Here is a 21,599-nt window from a genome sequence, read left to right as displayed (position 1 = left end):
TCAGGGCTGAAGCTTTCAGTAGAAGTGAAGTGAAACCTCTGCTTCTAAAAAGCTCCTCAATTCAGATTCCAGTTCAACAGAAGCACTGTTCATTTCAGGTTTACCCTCATAATAACATGAATCCAATAAAATGTGTAAGTATGCATTTCTTCCATGCACATTAAGCAAAGTTTCTTGAGAAAAATTTCCAATTAAAGTTATGTGATTGGGATGAATTTGTTACAGAAAGGTATTTTTTCCACACCTTACAATAACCAAGTGTGTGCAATTAGCATATAAAGCATATAAAGCAAATAAGAATATGTCAATTTAATACCAACTGACCGCCACTGTGGTGTATAGGTGATGCAATAAGGGTGTATGCAATTGTCAAGTGAATTTTACTGTTTTTTTCCTTACATTTCTTGAACTATTCTCCTGAGAGCAAAAAAACCCACTTCATGCTCTTCTGCCTGCTATGAAATGAAACATCAACAGTACTTGGGCTAAGGAATTGAAAATTATAGTGCTGGATGTGAATTCCCTGCAGGAGTCCAAGCAGCAGGCATGCTTGCTTATCACACTGAAGACAAGAAATTGCCCATACAATTTGACCTCTCTTTCAAGTGTGAACACCACATGAGAAGAAATTATCAGCACAGTAATATTGAGGATTCAGTAGCAGGCACAAATTTGGCTGGAGACTTGCATTTAACAGAACACATTCCCTGTGATTTTTAGCTGGAATTTGCCATTGAGACCAAGGCTTATTAATGCCCAAACCATGAAAAAAAGGAAGAGAAAAAAACTGGTTGCGTACTTCTTAGTAATGTGCTGAAAGAGAACAGCAAATATGGAGTTTATTTCCCACTTTGACACCACTTTTCCTGTATAATCACAGGAAGCAATCTCTCTAGTTACAGTTTCTCATTCATGCCTGTCCTCTCTTTTCGGGTTGTGAAATCTCTGGGTAAGAACTGTTTCCAACAAGTGCATACAGTGCCTGACATGGTGCACTGCCAGTACTAGCCAGCACATTGTGATTTGACCATAGTAGGAACAAAAATGTGAGAGGAACATTGAGGAGCTCTCTGTCAGTATAATGAGGTAATATTGAAAAACAAATCTGTTCTTTGTTTGGTTTAATGTAAGTTAGAAATGTGAGTGAAATGAACCCATCACTTATTTAAAATGCTTAAAGGCTTTTGCTGGCTTCAGAAGTTTACTTTTCAAGAATCCTTTAATTAAATCATGTGTGCCCTATAAAACTAGAACTTTTTCTTAAAAGTAGATTAGAAGAGAATGGGTTCTGGAGAGTGGTACCTGAAGCCAATTGTATGAGATTCAACAGGGCGAAGTGCCAGGTCCTGTGAAGCACCAGGATGGGAGGAAATGGCCTCAAGTTGTTCCAAGGGAGGTTTAGAACAGATATCAGAAAAAAATTCTTCACTGAAAGACATAGGCATTGGAAAAGGCTGTCCAGGGAAGTGGTGGAACCATCATCCTTGAAGTGTTCAAAAGGGGTGTGGATGTTGCAATTGGAGATGTTGTTTAGTAGTAGAATTGATGTTGCTGAGCTCAAAGCTAGACTCAATGATCTGAGAGCTCTTTTCCAACTTTAATGAGTCTATGACCATACAATTTTTTTTTTTTTCATTTAACTGCAAAAATTGTCAGTTTGGGAAAAACAGATATGATAGTGCCATACTTTCCAGTTTCCTGAACTAGAATTTTTTTTTCCCTCCTATTGGGAAAGGTGCCTTTAAAATTCCAAAGTCAGCAGCTGGCACGTTATATCCTTGTTTTGCTACCCCTTCTGCCTGGCAATTCTGAACTGTTGTTACTGTAATGCCATACTGGATACTGATTACCACTGTATGCTTCTGCTTTTCTAATTGTGTTTGGGTTCTTGAGGAATAACTTCAGTGTAAAGAATTCTGGACCTCAGCCACTCATCCAATATTTAGGACAGCATAATCAACCCCCTGAGAAGATAATACAGGAAAGCTTGATTGCTGGTGCCAACAGGGTTTCTTTTCCAGGTCACTGCACAAAGTGAGGCCTGGAAGGTGGTTATTTTCCAATTTTTTTTTTCTTTTTCTAGTCATTAGAGAGGCTAGATTAGTCACCTCCATCTTTTAGACCTTTCTGCAGGATCCAGAATTATGGATGCAGAATGTTCCATATGGGTCTTTTGTAGTCTTCAAAGTTTAGTACATTGCAGTCTTTGTATAGATCTTCCATATTGACATTGGTGAGGTCGGTTTTGCTTATTTTGCTTATTCTTTGAACAGGTTTTAATCCTAAAAAAAAAAAAAAAGGAAAAAAAGGAAAAAAAAAAGGAAAAAAAAAAAGGACAAAAAAAAGAGAATAAAACAAGAAATCAGCACAGTTGAATTTTATATTATGCATGTTACAGTTTTATAACCATAAATTGTCCTTGCTGAAGGATATTCTTCAGTGACTGCCTTTGAGTTCCTGATATAAGGTCAAAATATTGAAGTTCTTTTGGGATCTGTTATTGCATAGCACTGCAATGTAACTCTTTCTGGCAAGTGTCAGGGTTGGCAGTCAATCTGAGCTCCCTGTCTTCAGGGAATTGGTTATAAATAGCTGAAATTTCATTTTTACTAGCTGTCTAACCAAGTTGGCTAATCTCTGCTGGCCAAGGTATTGATGCAAGCTGTGGATTGCCATTTCTTAGAAACTGAAAAAGTTTTGCAAAGCAACAGATGACCAGTAGCTTTATCACTTGTATGATTACATCTGGAAGCAGGATATTTTGGTGCAGAGTGATTAATTTTAGCATCTTTGATGCTTCCTATTGAATGAACAAATAAAAACCCTTTAAAATTAAAAATAAGTTGCTCTTTGGTACTATTCCAAAACAGTGAACACTTCTTTACTGTAATACTTGTTTCTCTCAGCACAAAAAGTGACTGCAGGACACAATTCCTTCTCAACAGTACCAAGACTAAGATTTTCTAGTTTTTTTTTCTTTCTTAACTGCAAGCTGCAGTGGCCAAAGCTGTATGTTGTTTCCAAAAATACGGAGACTCATAATTTATAAACTAATTTCTCTGCAAATTTCTGTGCCAAAATTGCTCTATAGGAAACATTTACACATGTTTTACAGCAATCACATGATCAAAATGAAATCCAAAGAATTTATGGGAGACAGAACTCTGAGTGCCCATCCTATTTGATCAAAAATTCCTTCTCTAATTGGTGAGAAAGGAAAGGGTGAAAGTGGTGGCCCATCCATACGTTTTCCCAGAGACAGCAATGGCAGCAGTGTACTTGAAGTATATGAGATGGGCATGTTGCTTTCTGTGTGGCAATTTGTCTTTTAATATCATCAGAAGCAGAAGAAGATCTCTGTTATCAAAACCAGATTTGTGCATCCTGTCATCCAGTGCCAGGATGGTGAGACACATGAATGAAGGAGTGCCAGGATGGTGATGCACATGAAAGGAGAAGACAAGAAAAATACAGCAGAAAACTTGGTGACCACTTGGTGACATGATCCGGGCCACGTGCACCACATGCAAATGGGTCTCGTAGTCCTCTCAATATGTCTGATGAATTTTCCCTACAACAATTTTGTTTTATTGCTGAGGCAAAGATCCATGTGTTTTAATATCCATTTTGTGAAGAATACGTTTACAAATTGTTTTAATAACAGTTATGTGCATTAATCTCACAATGCATTTTCTTACTGTAATGTAATTACGGAAAACATTTCTCTGAAGCCTGGTAGTAGACCAAGTCTGGAAAATTTAAAAAAAAAATAAATTAAGAAGCACATTTCAGAGTTTGAAGACTCAAGTACTTTTAAAGGCAACTGCTGTCAATGTTGCTTTTATGTTGACAGAATCCTTTTAAAAGGTTTTGTGGTGCGAAAAGCACCTTTTAGTGGGTTTTCATAATGCACTGGGAGAGAACAAGAAAATGTTTTTCTCACCATGGCCGGTCACAGAGCGCACTTAGAACATCGCGTACCCGGCCCGGGAGGCGATTTTCCATCGGGCTCGCAGGCGCGGCCGGTGGCACCGGCACTCCCGCCTGCCCCTGCCCGCCCTGGGGACGCTTCGCTGCTTCCCAGCGCACCTCGGCATGACTCAGGCTCCTTAATGCGCCTGCCGGAGATGCTCGGGGGGAGAGAGGGCTCACACCCGCCCCAAAGCGAGAGATGGACGTCCCCACGGCTCGCAGGAGGCGAAAGTGCTTTTATTGCAAGAGCGCGGCTGGGAGCAGGCGGGGTGGCGTCCCCCGGTGCCGGCCGCAGTCCCGCAGGTGGCACCAGGGCTTTGCAATCCCGCAGGTGGCACCAGGGCTTTGCAATCCCGCAGGTGGCACCAGGGCTGTGCAGCCCCGCAGGTGACACCAGAGCTCTGTAGTCCCGCAGGTGGCACCAGGGCTGTGCAGTCCCGCAGCTGTCACCAGGGCTGTGCAGCCATACAGCTGGCACCAGGGATGTGCAGTCCCGCAGGTGGCACCAGGGATGTGCAGCCCCGCAGGTGGCACCAGGGCTCTGCAGCCCCTGCTGTGTCCCTGATGCTGCTGCTTCTCAGTGTGGCTAAAGGAAAACCAGCCTGTGCGTACACCTACTCCTGCACAAATGCTCCCTTCTTGTTGCCCAAATCCCCTCAGGACAGCCATCGCTTTTTATCCTGTATTGTAAGAGGTGTAATGAGAGATGCGGGACTCCAGGCAGCTCTTCCAAATGCAGTTTATTACATCCAAGGTGTTACAGCAGTCCAGGGTCGTGGGCGACAGAGCCTGTGCCTAGAGCTGTCAGCTGCAGCTGCAGGCAGGCCTGGAGACCCTTAGTTTAGGTTACAAGTACATTATATACTTTTCTTTGCTGTGCATCTTAATATAGTAGAACCAATCTACACCTTAACTTTTATCTATAGCCTATCATAACTACTATAATTACCATATTCATGTTACTATTCTCCAATCACTAAAAGTTAGTACATTACAGTTTAAGCTAGAAGTTGTTTTTCAGTTTTCTTGCAGTGGAAAATTTCGAGACCTTTTTTCTACTTGCAACATTTGCCGACTTGTTTGCCTGTGCTATCTTTCTGCTTGGCAAAAACATTTTCTTGTTTGAGGTGGGTTTATCCTTTGCTCTAAGTCATAAAAACCCCTTCTAACTAACATACCCTTTGCCTCCTTGGTTAGCCAGTAAGACTGGCTCAGCAATTCTTTTCTTCTATATCAAAATTTGCTTCCATCTCTATTCCTTCCTCAGCTTCTACATTCAAAAGTCTTTCTGCTAAGCATACATATCTGTGAGACTTCCTCGTCAAACTTTCATCCTTCCCAGCACTATATGGTCAGTGGCATCGGAAGATGCCTCTCAAACACATCAATGTCAAGCCCAAAATGTACCCCAAAGTGTACCCCATGCTCACAGCACTCATGTGGCTACAACAGGTCATCTGCCACACGGCCGTGAGAAATCAAACAAACAGCAAATATTCCCAATTCGACTCTTCTCGTCCTGCTGCTCTCAGCCTAGTCTGTAACAGATCTAACAGCCAGGAAAATGAGAAAATCACTTACACAGGAGTCTGCCACAATCTTCTGCACTGGCACCTTGGTGATGCTATAGTGGGAATGAAATTGGGTTTTCTCTCACAGATGAACCCCTCCTTGGTGTATTTGTGATATCTTTGTTGTATATGATGCATCTGTGACACTTACGGCTTTCTGGAGGTGGACAGGACAGGACAGGACAGATGGATGCATCTCATGCTGCTGTGGCTTTTGCTCAAGCAAAATTGAGTGATAAGGATGTGACAGAAAGAGAGAAAATCTGGTGCCGAGTTATTAAAAAGTGCACTACAGATTTTCTTTGCAATATATCTGTGTGAACTTTGGTGATTTCTCTGCAATACTGCTTCATTCACAGACAGGGTTTTCCTTATAACATACTTTCAGATGCTTTGTGCAAAAAATGTTTAAGGAATTTCTATCAGAGGTACAGCTTCTGCTGGTTCTGTTGGGAAAATAGTGTGAAGGTGTCACGTCTAAAATTTTTCCTTTTACTCTTCCTTAACAATAATCTAAAGGTTTAAGATACTGTGAAATAAACAGTTTCTACACCCAGTATTATGCAGATGCCATTAACAGCCCAGTCCCAAGGAAGGCTAACATTCAGAGCTCATACTTGTTGTATTCCTATATTTAAAACTTGCTGCTTTTCTAAATAGGACTCCAGGCCATGTAAGGTATTAGTGACATGTAATAGTTCACTGGGACTTGCAGGTATGCAGTGCTCTGCAAAAGGAAGGCAGCAACTGTGAACTAAAGGAACTGTAAGTGCTCACCACATAGATCTCTGGGGAGCTAAAAAGTTGTGCCTGACTTCAATCCACCTTGCTTCTTCAAAAAAATCATCTGAATGGAGACCCCCACCTCCCCCTCACCTTTTCTCCGTTTCTTAGTAGTTACAACAATTGGATTTTAATACCTCTGTGACCTTTCAGTTTTTATTACCTATCTGGTGCAGAGAATACATTTTCTTCTTCAAGTGCAGCTTCCCTTTTGTTGCAGACTCATTTAGAACTAATTCAGCACAACACAAGATACCTCTGGGATTTAGTGTTTTGCAGCACTTTTCCCAGTTAACACCCCTGAATTTTATAACCATGGATCATGCATTCTGGCGTGGTTTGTTTCCCATCCTGTGGGATCTACACAAATGGTGAGGAGCGATCCTGAAAAAGTATTTACTATAGGTTTAGCTACTTAAACTAAATGCAGATGTTGAAAACAAGAGGAATTATTGGACATTACACTTTTCTTCACATCCTAATACCAAGTTTATACTTTTTGTCTGTGAGTCAATGCTTGGTAACTTTTGCCATCTTTGTAGTGCATTTCAGTGACTGTGTTGACTTTACCTGTCGCTGTTTTCCAGAGCAGCTGTGTGCACCATTGTTCATTAGGAAAAAATATGAGGAAATCTTGTGATTCAGCTCTCCTTACTGTCTCTTCTTCCCCCACGAAAATCAAGGAAGAACACCAACTATATTGAGTGCAATGACTAGCAGTATTATTCACTAATCAACACTGGAAGATGGGGAAAGATTTCTTCTGAAGGACAGCTTTTAATCAGTTGCAAAGTCTTCTTTGATTACCCTGTTCTCAGAGGATGAGCAATGTTGTTTTAATTCCTTTTAGTTTAGTTCAAGGTTATTAATCATCTTCAAACTAGTAACAAATACATGAATTCACTAGTGCTTCATGTCACCCACTGCACATTTTCTTTTTCTAGGAGACATTTTCTTTGCCATCTCAGAGCTGCTGATTTCTACATGCACTGGTGGAGACCAGCACTGGTGGAGACCACCACTGGTGGTGACTACAAGTCTGGGGGATGGGACAGGAATTTCTTCCACTAAAATCACTCTTCATAGGGGATAAATACTAATCTCCCTTGAATCCATGACAGAACTCACTGGCAGATAGTTACTTTATAGATTGGTGGCACTGAGTGTTTGGAGGCACAAGAGGTATTATTCCCGAATGGTAAACCTCCAACACTGGCAAAAAATTGGGATTCAGATTACCAAAAGTGACCATCTGACCCCACTAAAGCAATCAGGATCTTTGCCTTTGACATCAGTGGGGTCAGATACTTATTTTAGAACTATTCATGTTTTTTAGCTATATGGTCCCAAGAAAGTCACCAAGTTTGCTGTATTTCATACTTTACTAGATAAAACGGATGTAATATGTTTATAAGAATTATGACATAATTCTCACAATAATAATATGACATAAGAGTATTGTGAGAGTAGTGGTATATTAATTCAGATGAAACTTATTGCATTAATGTACCATATTTTTTAAGTATAAAGAACCCACATTAAGTATGGGTTTATACCCAGATCATATGCAGCTCATTTTCATCTAAAATGAAAGATTTTTTTTCTAAATCTGTGATTTTTTTTTTTGGGGGGGGGGTGTTTAGCATAATTTTCTCAATACTGAACAAATATTTTCCCCTTTCATAAACAGAATTTTATTCTCCTATTCCAGTATTTTTCTTGTAGTAAACAAGGCTTACCTCCTTGTACCTCTGTGATAGTTATATAAAGTATTCTACATTAGGAATGGGAGGAAAAAAAGAGAGGGTTTGTGGAAATGAACAGTACATCAGAAGCAATCTCTGTCTTAGAACAGAACTTGTAGAACCAGTCTGAGGACAAAAGAGTCAGGAGTTGTATTAAAACCAGAGTTCTTTATTTTCCATAGAGGAGATGGTTGAATAAATAATGTTCTTGACAATGGCTGTCTTTTGAACAGGATATTTTTTTTTAGTTCCAGAAAGGTATGTGAAACATATAAAGGTATCTCCTTATGAAGTCCTAACTAAAAAAATCAAACCAGAACCAAACCCAAAAGCCAAAACACCTTTAAGTGTTAGCATTAAATGGTAATATGTTATTTCTGCATTTATTTGTTCAAACTTGTTGTCTATTGTGTTTCAGAGTAAATTAATTAATTTATTTTAATAATTTCATCAGTTATTTCATCAGAGAAACTAACTGAAGTTATTTATGCAATGGTAAAATATTCTTTACAGATAGTTATAACCAATATACATTTTAGAGCAATCTCAAGTGTTACTGAGACTTAGAGAAAAAATGCATTTGCTGTAGAATAGAATATGTCAGAACATCACCCCAAATGACTTCTGGTTGTTTTTTTTTTTTTTTCTTGAAAATATATATCGAAGTCAATAATATACTTGCACTTGAAAGCAAGAAATCCCCAGGAAATGGATTTTCACTACAGTGAAAAATACCATATTTAAGTTTCAGGATTTATACATATCTAGAGAGTATCATAGTTTATCATTAGGTTGTTGCTATCAACATGTGCAGTTACCTCTGGAGACTGAACACAGATTTGGGGGTCAAAAGAGAGAGTTCACTCTTCCAATGTCCTCACAATTTCTGGTTTGTGCTGTATTCTGCAAACTCCTATGAAATTCCAAACTGACTAAAGGTATCAGCATTTACATAATGAGCTCAATAGACATGTACCTGGAATAACGAAATCACATAAGAGTTTCTGCAGACAATCTTCATTCCTAATGAGAAGGGTCAATAAATCCAGTGCAGTTCTGTCTGAAATCAGTGAGTGGCATTACAAGGGTCAGAGACTGATTTTTGACATTAGAAGAGGCCATTACGAACATCCAGTCTGACCTTTGCATAAAGCAGGGCAAAGAATGGCTCGATAGCTCAAGATCTTTTAGAAAGATAGCAAGCCTGACTTTAAAGATTTTCTAGTAATGGAGATTGTAATCCAATTCTGTTTAAGTGATTAATTGCCTCGGCTGTTACAGAAATGCATTTTATTAGAAGATAGAGATGGATCGGACCATAAGGCCACACACAAGAAATTCTTTGTGCTCTCTTAAAATATAAAAACTAAGAACCACACATTTTCCTCTAGGCTAAATAGACTCGACTACTTTATTTAAGTTATGACAGGAGACAAAGATTATGTGCTGTTTCCTGGCCCCTATGTCTGGCTGGTGACCCCAGAGTCTGCTGTCCACCCATCTCGTGGCACAGAGGCCAGAAAACCGAGCTCCCCAGTCTCACCCCACCCCTCATTTCTGGAGCTGTGTGTCTGGTAGAGCACAGGCCCTCCTGTGCTGCTAAGGGATGTGGGAGCTCTCCCTGTTGCTCACCAAGCACAAAAACAGGGAGCTAAGCCACGTGAAGGGCTCCCATGCTCAGGCCAATTTTGGCTGCGGCCAGCATGGCCTGCAGCCCCTCAAGGAGGAGGCTGCTCTGCGGGGTGCACAAGCCACCAAGGACAGGCTTCTACGCCCAACCAAATATCTTTTTTCCTCTAATGAGAAAGACTTTGTTATCCTCTCATCAAAATACGTGGTTCTGATTGATATTTACTGGGCTCTGCGTGACCCATCTCTATCATCTTTAGCGTGGTTAATTGGAATTATTGAGCGGCGCCCGACTCTGGCAGGCTGGGATTCACCCCTGTTGGGATGCTCCTCACCTGCCCGCCCCAGACTGCTTCTGTGCAGCCTTGCTCCCGTCAGACTGAATTAAGCTGCACTGTCAGGAGCCAGAGACCCTTCAACAGTTTTCCAGCACAAGCAACACTAAATTAGTGTTTGGTAATAGGCTGCACACTGTTTTGTAATAAGAAAATATGGATGGTTCTATTTATTCCCTCTCGCTCCCTGCGATGATAAGAAATGTTCTAATTCATTATTAATTTGTTCCAACTATTTCTGGTAAATGTAAACTATGAATAACTTTAGCTATGCCATTAGCAATACCTCAGAACTATGGATGGATTTTTGGTTCTGGACACAGGCACATGGCAGTCCCACTGTTTCTAAAGGTGTACCCAAAATTCTGTCACATTTGGGTACAAAAACCAAAACTTGTCATTCACCTTGAGCTACAGCTGCATCTAAAGCAACCTGGAACACAAAAAAATACTGTGGCTGTTATTTGTCCTGTATAAATTATTGTATCTTGGCAGCACTTGTGAAACTTTGTATATTCAATCTGCTTAAGGGTTTACCCTACCCCTGAACACTGGGCCAAGTAGAAATGAGAGAGGGGATAGATCTGCTGCCAGCCCTAAAGCCTTTTATTCTGCCCTGTGGACTAGTGAGGTCTTTAGTGGCATTTTATAGGTTGCTGGCTTTAGTGTAGAATATGTCTTTAGAATATTAAGTCTTAAAAGAAATCCTTTATTTGTTGTTGTTTTTTGCCTTTCATAATTTATTTTTCTAGTTTTCATACATAAATGATTGATCAAAGAACCACTGTCAGAAATCATCAAGCACAACTCTTTTCTTCTCTTGCAGCATACAGCTTTATTTGGGTGAAAGATGAGAGATTAAAAATAAATCTATTGGTCATCCAAGGAAATTTTCTGTCACAGGCATAGCGTGGTGGCACCTCCTTGTGAAACCGAGTCCACTGTTTGGTCATTCATTTATTTAGAAAGTTATTTTCTTGCCTTTGTGTTTGGATGGGAATGACTCTTCCTTTGCCTCTGTATTGTCGTAGTCATCTGCCTTCATTTACTGAACAGGGGGAGGAGGACACCCACGGGGTAGGACTGAACACTGAGCTTCTGTGTGGGCAATTATGCAAGACACAGGCAACCCCCTGGCCTTGTCTCTCACCGTGAGTCCTAAGCAGCAGCAAGAGCAGAGTGACTGCACTGCTGGTGCTCCTACGCTGCTGCCCTGCCAAGTGCTGTTCTGCCTCCTCACTTCAGAGAGGGAAAGAAAAAAACCCAAAAACCCAGCCCCCCCCCCCGCTTTTTTTTTTTTTTTGATTGTTTGCTTGGAAGTAAGGTTATAAAAGGTAGTAAGGAATTATCTTGAAGATTCACAGTGACTTTGCTAATGCTTGGTGGTCTCATGCAAAGAGGCTGGCAAGGGTCCTGGCCACCAAGTGAGGCTTGCCCCTATCATCTCTTGAGAGATTTGTAATCCCAATATTATCCCTGGTTGCTGGGGTTTTTTTTGTAGTTTGTACATTTTGCCCAGGACATGCCTGGGTGACCAAGCTTGTCTGGACTGCAGCTTTGTCCCTTTGGACATGAGAAAGCACACGGATGTTTGGGCTTTTTACAGCATGCCTAAGCATTTTGCTGCTTTATCTAAAGAAAGCATGAGAGGCAATGGTTTAAGAAAAGAAAACCAACTCTGGGAATGAAATAGTTCGTTGTGGTAGTTTGATGTTTGGCTGTTGCTTTAATATAACAGTTAGAATTTCTATGTTAGTTACAACGGTTTCTGCCATGTACTCCATTCTGTTCCCTCAAATAGTTCAGCCTAAAGTTGTTTATCCCAACAGTCTGCCCCTCACTGTGCCAGGGTCCCTGTTCCTCCCCTCATTCCCTTATATGTCCCTGCCAATCCCAGTCGCCCTGTCCCTTGCTCCTGTCAATTACTGTTACCTCTCCCCTTGTGTTCCAGAATGTTCCTTGTCAGTTAGCCCTGCTTTGATGATTTCTTGGGTTAAAGGTCTTCTTCTCTCCCCTGAGTTCTCCCTGTTGATTAAGTTATGTGAGGTAATCCTCCCCTAAGATCCCCTCACTGGTTAAGAGTTGTATCCAGCCCTTGTACCCTCCCCTCTTTAAAAATGCTAGCCGGACCCCCTTTTCTCTGGCACTTGCTCCCGACCCGCTTTGGGAAATAAAGTTTCCCTGGAGACTCAAGCAAGTTCCTTTCCCTGCTTCCTTCACTTTGGATTCTTTGTGCTGAGCCTCTGCAGTGTCACCCACATCGCTGCCATCACTGCCACCCTAGACGATCTCAGCAGAGATGGGGGTGGCCATCCTCGTGTGTGCCCTTTGGCCACTGATGATGTTGCTGGCCGGCAAACTTCACCCTGTGGCCACAGACTGCTCCCACCCTTCATCTCCTTCTGTCACTCAGTGGATTGACATCTGGCCTAAGGAGGAAAGTAGGGCTTTCCCACCTCTGCTGCAGGTTCCATGTCTCAGCTGGAAGTGCTGAAATGGCCTCCAAGCTGTGCTTGAGCTACAGTATCTTCTGTTCTGTTGCCAGGCTATCCCTAATCAGCCTTTTTCAGATGACCACAGCTACAGCTGAATGATTTAATGGATGGGTTAACCTCCCCTCTGGCAAGTTCACCCTTCCCAGGAGCGGGCCCTTGGGGAGGCAGAGGAGTCAGGAAAGCCAAGAAAAAGTGACGGCTGGTGTTATGTTTGTGAAACTGGTGCAGACAAGTATTCATTGGCATACTGGTTAGCAATAGGTTCCCCAAGCCACCCCAGTAAGAAAGGAGGCCTGGCAGGGATAGGTACAAGATAGATGATAAACCCATAATGTGTGTATGTCAAAGAGAGAGAGAGACAGCAGCTTTGGCAGGATTACTTCCTTTTGAGAAAGAAGAATTCATCCTTTTCTATATTGGCAGAAATACATGTGTCCTTTCATTATAAAATTATATATTATATAAATTCTTCCAGGTTCTTTTAAAAACATCTAGCTAAGTTGGGACATACTGAAAAAATGTGAATATAGTGGCTGGACATCCAACCAGTGTGTATGAGATATCTGGCTTTATGGACCAATAGAATTTCCTGACAGCTTGATAAATTAATCATAGTATATTTTATAAAAAATGCATTAATATAAAAAGGGGGTTTCTGAGGAGTCAAAAAGATGCCCATTACAGTACATGAGGAAATATGTTCCTTTGAATTAGAACTCTAGCAGCAAGGTTTCCAGCAGCCAGTTGGCAGTCAGCTGCAGTCAGACTTGACAACGCTTACAGGACATAAGCTCCCCTAGAAACTTCTATAGAATTATAATGCTCTAGTTAATAAAATGGATATTTAAAATAGAATAGTTAGATAAATTAAAAGGTCTAATTTAAACTGGTACAGGGAAGATGAAAGAAATTCTGCCAATAAAAAAACCCCGCTTTTCTTTAGATGCTGCATTAAGAAGTTGCCCTAGAGGCAAGTATTATATACCTTAAATCCCTCTCAGCCTTGAGATGACAGTTATTGAGAAATGTACTGTGTCGTATGCAGAGACCAGATTAAAACCTTTACTTCCTCAGCCTAAACCGCAGTCATGTCATAATCACATTCACTTTGCACACACACCCCGGTGACGTAGACTGAGATGCTATGAAACTTTTATTGGTACAAACTGTGTGTGAGTTACTCACTCACCATAAGTGAGAGCTTAGAAGATGAATTTTTTTGCAAACCATCCTGACATTGTTGCTGCATGACAGTACCACCAGGGTGGCACAGGGTCTCTGTGTGGGGTCTGTACCTTCAGGTTTGTTTATGGATATCTCTGCTTCTGCGCTGCTAATGCCTGCTATTTCAGGCATCCTCATACTTTCTGTAAGGATCTAGGGGAGTGGGGATGGAGGAGAGGAAATGCGGCTGCATCTATCAAAAATAGCTGAAAGTAGCTTTTCTAAAGTGAAAACAGCCACAGCTTTAAAATGTGTGTGTCCCGTCTCTTTGGAGAGAAGGAATGTTTCGGCGGAGTGTGCCCTCAAGCCTTCATACTGACGTGATTCACACAGTCCTGGCCCCACGGGTTTCTAGAAAAGCCCGTGTTTACCCCTGCTACCGCCGAGTCATGACACAGGAAACCAAAAACCAGCCCCAAAGCCCGGTGCAGGGGAGCAGCGGGCCGCCCTTTCCCGCTGGTTTCTCTCACAGCCGGGCGCGGAGGGGGCTCTCCGCAGCCCAGCCGGGGCACGGGGCAGCCCCGGCCCGCCCGACGGCGGCTCCGCGGCGCTGCCCGCAGGCGCGGGCGGGGAAGCCCCGGCGTGCGGGCCGGGCCGGGAGCCGCGGGACACCGCTCCAGAGGGAATCGCGGGGCGCCCCCGCTCCAGCGGGACCCGCGGGGAGCCCCCGCTCCAGTGGGACCCGCGGGGCACCCGCTCCAGCGGGAATCGGGGGGCCCCGCTCCAGCAGGACCCGCGGGACGCCCCTTTTCCTACCAGGAGAGGAGGGATGATCCTTTCCCCAGCTTCCCCGGCAGCCCCGCCGGGCGCCCTGCCCTGCCCCGTTCTCTCTCCTGGCAGCCGTCTTTCCCGGCCCGAAAGGCCCGGCACAGAATGACGACGGGGATAGTGTCCCGCTCCGTCCCCTAGTCTTGCATCCCCGCCCGGGATCTCGCGTAGTTGGCCATTTCTACGGGAATCATTCATTCAACGTCAAATTTCCTTTATCTCCGGAAAATATTGAAACCTTAAATGACCGTAATAGGAATGTAATTGTATGGTGTGTTCTTTGTTGTTGTTGTTTTTGAGAAATCGATTTGGGCTCAAATAACTCATCCAAGCATGTTACACCAAACCCATTCAAATAGGAAACAGGAGAACTATATTATTGCTGCTTCCTGAACGCTCTGGTTATGATCCCAATAATTAAAATGTCTAGTAATGGCTCCTGAAGCCTGTATTTCTTTGGGTAATTCTCGGAAATGAAGGGCACATTTTCGGTCGCCGAGGGAGGGGAGTGCGGAGACGAGCAGCAATTGCAGCGGCTGGGAGCCCGCCTGTGGCCCGCGCCCGGCGCATCACTTCGGGGGAAAATTATTCCGGCGGCGGGGAAGTCCCCAGAGAAGGGATTTCCTTCCCGGTCCCTCCGGCAAATCAACTTTTTTTTTTTTTTTTCCCTCATGGCGATGCTCTTCCCTCCCTCTCTGCCAAGCGCTGCGAGCCGCACATCTGTCTCTGCACAAGGCGGAGAGAAGAAAGGGTCGGGCCACGGGAGTGAGGGGAAAAGCCGCCCCCCTCCTCCCCGGGCAGCGCCGGCCGAGCGTGGGACCCTCCCTGTGGCGGGGCCGTGGGGCTTGTCCCTTACGCCCCGCGGCTTCAATACACGCAGAGCGGTCACGGCGCTGATGGTTTCCCCGCGAGGAGGGAAGCCTTGTGTAATGGGAACAATATTAACAATCCTTTAAAAAAGGAAAAAAGAAAAAAGAAAAAAAAAAAAAAGAAAAAAAAAAAAAAGAAAAAAAAAAAAAAGAAAAAAAAAAAAAAGAAAAAAAAAAAAAAGAAAAAAAAAAAAAAGAAAAAAAAAGACAAAGAAAAAAGAGAAAAGAAAAAAATTAAATGGGGGGGGGCTGGGAAAAAAAAAATTAGCCACTTAATTGTTAAGTCTCCGCGGAAGTGGGGGTTTCCGCGCCGGGGTGCTCCGCCTGCGCGCTCAGCGCCGGGCGGCTCCGCGGGGGCCTGCGCCCAGCGGCGGCCCCGGGCTGCGTGTGGGGTGAGCTGGCCCCGCGGAAAGACCCGGAGCAGAGCCGTGGGGGAGCCTAATAAGCCGGGGGACCCCCACCCCACCCCTAACTGCCCTCCTCCGCTTCCCTTCCCACGTCAGGTAAAACTTTACTGTGGCGAACATCCTTTTGGGTTTGTGCGGTGGGGCTTTTCTGCGTGTTTTTTTGATTGTTAGGTTTTTTTCTTTTTTTTTTTTTTGGTGGGGGGGGGGAGGAAGTGTGAGTTGGTGTTTATGAGAAGCTTTATGACTCCTGATAAGCTCATCTTTGAGGACGACACAGAACTGTGTTCCTTGAGGAATTGGGGTGGTGACGTCTTTTCTGATACCCGATTATTACGTGACTGAGGAAAAAAAAAAAAGGCATTTGATTCATGAATAAAAATCCGGACACCACTACGGGGGCAACAAACAATATTGCCCGTCCTCTAAGGTAACAAGCAGGCAAATGTTTACGAAGAGGGCTCTTGCTGAAGCGGGGTGTTTGCAAAGATTTTCTTGCTAATTGCGTATCAGACGGAAGGCTGCGGAAGGCTGGTCAAGTTTGGAACCACCGAGCAGGAGAAGAAGAGAAGGCTGAAGGCGCTCAGTGAGGGGAGAGATCTGGGGAAGACAACATCGCACGCAGCCAGCCCGCGGCTCCCGCCTCCGCTCCCTCCCGGACTCGCTCGCTCTCTTCCCTCTTCCCCAGCGCTCGGTTCTCCGGCGACATCTCGCTCCATCCCTCTTTCTCAATTCCCTTGTAGACTCCACTCCAGATCCGTGCTGCTGCCTGCAAACTTTTTTCCTTTATATTTTTTTCCCCCTTCCTCTCTGTCTTTTTCTTTTTGGAGTGGATAGCCCTAAAACCAGCAAACAACTAACTGCTGCTGCTTCTGCATCTTCTGCATCCTGCCGGTCCTTCGCCCATAGGAGAGGCGATGTCACGAGGGTTTTAACTCCTTTTGGACGCTACTTGCGAGAGAGCTCGATTTCTCTCCCCCTCCCCATTTTGGGTCTTTATTTTTTTTTCCCCCAAGACCTGCCGTTTTAGTTTCGCAGTCAAACGCTCTCAGTGCCGGGTGTCTAGAGTTTAATGGTAAGGACACGAGGTGGCTCGCCGGGCCTTCCCGCAGCGGTCCCGGGGCGGGCGGGCACCGACGGGGCGGGCGGCGGCCGCGGCTCCCTGCGCCGGGCAGCGCTCTGCTCCTCTCCGTGCCGCTCCGCGCCGGCACCCGGCTGCCCGGGGCGCTTGTCCCCCGGGGCCGCTCTGCCTCGTTTTCCGGCAGGCGAGGCCGAGGGGTTGGTGTGTCGTGGGGTGGTTTCTTTGGGTTTTTGTTAGTGGTGGTTTTTTGCTTGTTTGTTTGTTTGTTTTCGGGTTTTTTATTTTCTTCCCCCCCCCCCCCCCCCCCTGACATCCTGAGACATTTGTTTGTTTGTTTCGGGTTTTTTATTTTCTTTCCCCCCCCCTTTTTTTTTCCCCTTATTTTTTACAGCAGTTTCCTTTCCCTCCCTCACAGAGTGGCAATGTGTAGCAAAGCGATCTTAGCACTCCTGGTCTATGGCATAATAATGCACTGCAGCGTCTACTGCTCACCTGCGGCCGGACTTCAGTACCCGGCGCTCAGGTAGGTCCGTCAGCTGTCCGGGAGCTCCGTCGGGAACACTTCAGCTCCCCTCAGCCCCAGCTTAGCTAAGGGCAGCGGAATCTTACCGGGGAAGAAAAAGAGAGGGGATGTGGAGTAGAGTTACCAAAGGACATCCCCTCCACTCGGGCTGTGCGCCCACCCCCTCCACCGGCAGCCGCACTGGCATCCCCCAGGTCCGTTCCTCGGGACCCCGGTACTGTAACCCACGGTCTCTCGTCCCCGATGCAGTCCCCGAGAGTGGGGGACCTGCTCTTCTGCGTGTCGGCGGGAGCGGGCCGAGGTCCCGGCTGCATGTCGACGGGGCCCAAAAGCTCCTCTCCCGTCTGGTGCCTGTCTTGCGGGGCGCTTGGCAGCCGCTGGTTGCCCGCAGCTCGCCCAGGGTAAGCGCCGAGCATCGCCCGTCCGGTCAGGGGAAGCGGGGCGCGGGGACGGGAGCGCCGTTGTCTGCAAGGATGTGGGAGCTGTCATGGTTCGTGTAGCGGTACTGGAGCTGCTGGGGATTCAGTCTTCCCCTGTTTACCTGTCTGTGTATGACAGCCCTTCTCAAGAGAGAAAGGAGCTGGCACAAGGTTGTTCGGTTTTCTGTGCTCGGAGTTGTCTTGCTGGGCTACAGCGCAGGCTGGAGATGCCTGTGCTGTCCCTTTTCCGCTGCCGTGGGCGTTTGAATTCCTCTGTGTTTGGGGCAGGAGTGGAGGACACCCAGAGGCACCAGCACAAGGGAGTTTCCTGCGCTGGTCTGCAGCTAGGGGCTCAGGCCACCTGGTCCGGGACGGCCGGTGGCAGTCTGTTCTCACCCTGCTTGTCTCCTGCTCGGGCCACCCGTGCTGCTTGGCTTAGGGGGAGTTTTGGGCTCGGTGCTGTCGTCCTGCTCCACCGGCGCTTGGTTCTGTTCCGGGGTGCCCTGCGGGGGTCACTGCCGTGCGGTGACCGTAGATGAAGGGGCGGGGGGATGCCGGGAGCGCAAGGTTGTCCGAGGTGGGTGTCCTTTCTGGGGCTCCGAGGTGTCCTTGCAGTAACCGGGAGCCCGTCGGAGCTGGCTCGGAGCAGCCCCCGTCATCTTCAGGGGGCAGCGGGCTCGGTGGCCTGAGGGGCCATTAGCCGACAGCAAGCCGGCTTTCTTCATTCAAGAGCCTGAATTAGCAGGAGTGAAACACTTTAGCGGCATCTATTATTAATACCTCCGCTAAAGCTCGCAGACAAAAATAGCTGCCTGTAACGTGCAATGACCTACATCGTACTGCAGAGAGGGAGGCAGAGAGCGGGGGCTGGGGGGGCTGGGACACGCACCAAACTGGCGAGATCTCAAAGGGCAGAGGCACCATTCAACGAAAAACAAGAGGCGAAGCCCCCCCGTCCCGGCGGGGAGGAGCGGGGCGCGGTCCCTGCGCTGGGGCTGCCGCTCACCGCCCCGTCTCGGCCGCGGAGGCTGCTCGGCTGCAGCCCAGCCCAGCCCGGCCCGGCCCAGCCCCCGGCACACAAACGCGTGTGTGCGCGGCAGGCTGCGCGCCGGGGCGGGCGCTCCGCCCGGGAGCAGCGGGCGCGGCGGCGGAGAGGGGATGTTTCTCGGGCCGGGGCGTGGGCCGCGCAGGGCGGGGGGAGGGGGGGCATGTTTGGGGGCTTTCTTGGAGCGCGTCTGACGGCGGGTGTGTTCCCTCCTCCGCGGTCCTGCCCCGCAGAGGAGAGGGCGGGGATGGGGAGCGGGCGGGTGCGGGGAGGGGATGGGGCAGTCGGACGGGGCTCCCGGGGCTCCCGGGGCGGCTCCGCCGAGGGGTGGCCACCGAGGCAGGCGGAAGCCGGCAGCGGGGAGCGGAGCGGAGCGCCCCGCGGAGCCCGGCTGACTCCTTTTCCTTGCTGCTCTCGTTGCCAGGCTGGAGGATGAAGTCTACGACGAGGACGGGAACACTCTGCAGGACTTCGCCTACGACCAAGAGCCCCTCGGTATAGCGAATCCGTCCTCCATGATCGGCGAGATGTACACCTTGTATTACCCACCGGAAAAGAGGTGACTGCAACTCGCGGGGTGTCAGGCGTGAATTTGGACTAGGGAGAAAAACGGGTCTGGCAGAACCGATTGGGGGAAAAAATAGTAATGATACCTAACAAGCAAAGAGCAACAACATCAAAATAAAAATCCCGAACCCAAGCAAACGACAATACCGGCCAGGTCCCGGTGCCCAGTGTAAAGCTCAGAAGAAATGGAAAAGCCGCCTTACCTCCAGCAGCGCGGGGGAGGGAGCGGGGGAGCCGCCCGCGCCGAGGAGGGCTAGCGATGCTCCCGCAAACGGAGCAGAAATGCCCGGCCGGCGCGGAACCGAGCGAGCGCGGCGGGGAGGGATCTGGGTGGGGACGAGGGGTCCCGGGGGACGCGGGGAGATGCCGCCCTCCTCTCGCTGGCGGAGAGGGATGGTCACCGCTACCGCCCGGGCTCCCGCAACCCGCCGCAGCCGCTCCCGGGCCTCGCCGCTCACCCGCGGGCTCTTCCCTCTGCCCAGGCACGCCGATGGGATCTTCAACAAAGCCTACAGGAAACTCCTGGGCCAGTTATCTGCCAGGAAATATCTGCACTCGCTGATGGCCAAGCGGGTCGGGTAAGGCTCTCTGCTTGCTCCTTTCCGCGGTGGGCGTTGGTGCTGCTGGGGCGGAGGCACTGGAAGGGCCGCGGCTTGGGGGGAACAAAGCTGCCCCGGCCGGGGTCGGGAATGCGGGGAATGAGGCTGCTGGAGTCCGGCTCCCCAAGCACCGGCTGCCCCGGCCGCTCCCGGCGCGGCGTGAGCCTGGTTGTCAGCGCGGGTGTTCGCGGATTTTTGTTTGGGTTACTGCGCTCGGGCATACGGATATACATGTGTGTATATATATATTTATAGATAAACACACACATGCATGTGTATCTATCTATCTATCTATCTATCTATCTATCTATCTATCTATCTATGTCTATCTATCTATCTATCTATCCATCTATACCTACATCTATATATCTATATCTGTATACATATCTCTATATATCTATATCTCTATCTCTATGTATGTCTATATCAATCTACCTATATGTCCCTATACATTTTTATAATCAACCGATTTAAAATTAGCAAGTTGGGCAGCCCTTACGGTTTGCTGGGGGGAGCAGCCTATCGAGAGCGATGATCGGGGGCTCAGCTGCAGCAGTGGAGGCTCGCTTGAAGCCCTGCGCACCCCCAGCCGCCGGGCGGGGCTCCCCGGGGCTCCCCGCCGCCGGCGGGGCAGGGCGAGCCCGGTGCCACCCGCTGCCCTTCGGCAGAAGGTAACACGTTAATGAAGCCCCGGGGAGAGCAGCTTTCACGGCCGTAATGAATAATTCATAATTCATGGCGGGGCGATATTGTCTCTCCCGCCGCCGCCGCCCCTTGCGCGCACAGCGTCGGGAGCGGGTTTCGGCGCGGCCTTTGTCTCGCCGCGCATCTTCCGCGCAACGTGTTGCGCCGGGGGCAGCGGCCGGCGCGGGGCTGCGCGGGGCAGGGGCGGTGCGCAGGGGCGCGCAGAGGGGCGGAGCGGCCCCGCCTGATGCAGCTGTGCTTCTCGGTGCTTGCAGCGGTGCCAGCGGCGGCCTGGGGGACGATGCGGAACCGCTGACCAAGCGGCACATAGACGGCATCTTCACGGACAGCTACAGCCGCTACCGGAAACAAATGGCTGTCAAGAAATACTTAGCAGCCGTCCTGGGGAAAAGGTATAAACAAAGAGTTAAAAACAAAGGACGCCGAGTAGCGTATTTGTAGCGATGTGAGTAACCAGCCACTCCTGTGTATACAAAGTCCTAAGAGAGAGAGAGAGAGAGAGAGAGAGAGAGAGAGAGAGATAAACCCAACAACAACAACAACAAAATCTAAACAAAAACTAAAGTCATTTCCAAACTGACTGAACAATCACCGCTCCTGTGTTATCTAAACATGTATTTATGTATGAAGTAAAGCCATTAAATGAATATTTTGATAATAATATTGTTTTTCTTTTGTACAAAAAGCACTAGAGAAACGCACAGATCTACTTTGTGGACCAATCGTTAAGTTATATATAATATATAAATATATATATATAAATACTACTAAGAATAGTAAGGAACAATTCTTCATGAAAAGCCTGCACAAGAACAAGAATTCGCCTGAGCTGTTTATGTTTTTATATAAAATAAATAGAAAAAAA

General features: G+C 47.1%; 1 protein-coding gene across 3 annotated transcripts; it reads left to right on the top strand.

Annotated features, from left to right (window-relative positions):
* Nucleotides 1–15,762: 15,762 nt before the first annotated feature.
* ADCYAP1 (adenylate cyclase activating polypeptide 1) lies at nt 15,763–21,395 on the top strand. Of its 3 annotated transcripts, none has more exons than XM_039706340.1 (5): nt 15,763–15,894; nt 17,292–17,399; nt 19,288–19,422; nt 19,913–20,008; nt 20,989–21,395. In XM_039706340.1, exons 2-5 carry the CDS (start codon nt 17,299–17,301, stop codon nt 21,173–21,175), a joined length of 519 nt encoding a protein of 172 aa, XP_039562274.1. In that variant the 5' UTR covers nt 15,763–15,894; nt 17,292–17,298; the 3' UTR covers nt 21,176–21,395. The 3 variants fall into 3 exon arrangements, with proteins under 3 accessions (XP_039562274.1, XP_039562272.1, XP_039562273.1); XM_039706338.1 differs by lacking the exon at nt 15,763–15,894 and adding an exon at nt 16,164–16,870; XM_039706339.1 differs by lacking the exon at nt 15,763–15,894 and having other exon boundaries at nt 17,273–17,399.
* The last annotated feature ends 204 nt before the right edge of the window (nt 21,396–21,599 follow it).

This window comes from Passer montanus, unplaced genomic scaffold, assembly GCF_014805655.1.
Source record: "Passer montanus isolate IOZ18808 unplaced genomic scaffold, ASM1480565v1 scaffold19, whole genome shotgun sequence".
Lineage (NCBI taxonomy): Eukaryota > Metazoa > Chordata > Aves > Passeriformes > Passeridae > Passer > Passer montanus.
The sequence above is the reverse complement of the archived record's forward strand: the minus strand, read 5'-3'. Positions and strand labels throughout refer to the sequence as shown.

Coding starts and splice junctions, on each gene's coding strand:
- ADCYAP1 (XM_039706340.1), top strand. CDS start 17,299: ATGTGTAGCAAAGCGATCTTAGCACTCCTGGTCTATGGCATAATAATG. Junction 17,400..19,287: donor CTTCAGTACCCGGCGCTCAG/GTAGGTCCGTCA, acceptor TCTCGTTGCCAG/GCTGGAGGATGAAGTCTACG. Junction 20,009..20,988: donor CTGATGGCCAAGCGGGTCGG/GTAAGGCTCTCT, acceptor CGGTGCTTGCAG/CGGTGCCAGCGGCGGCCTGG.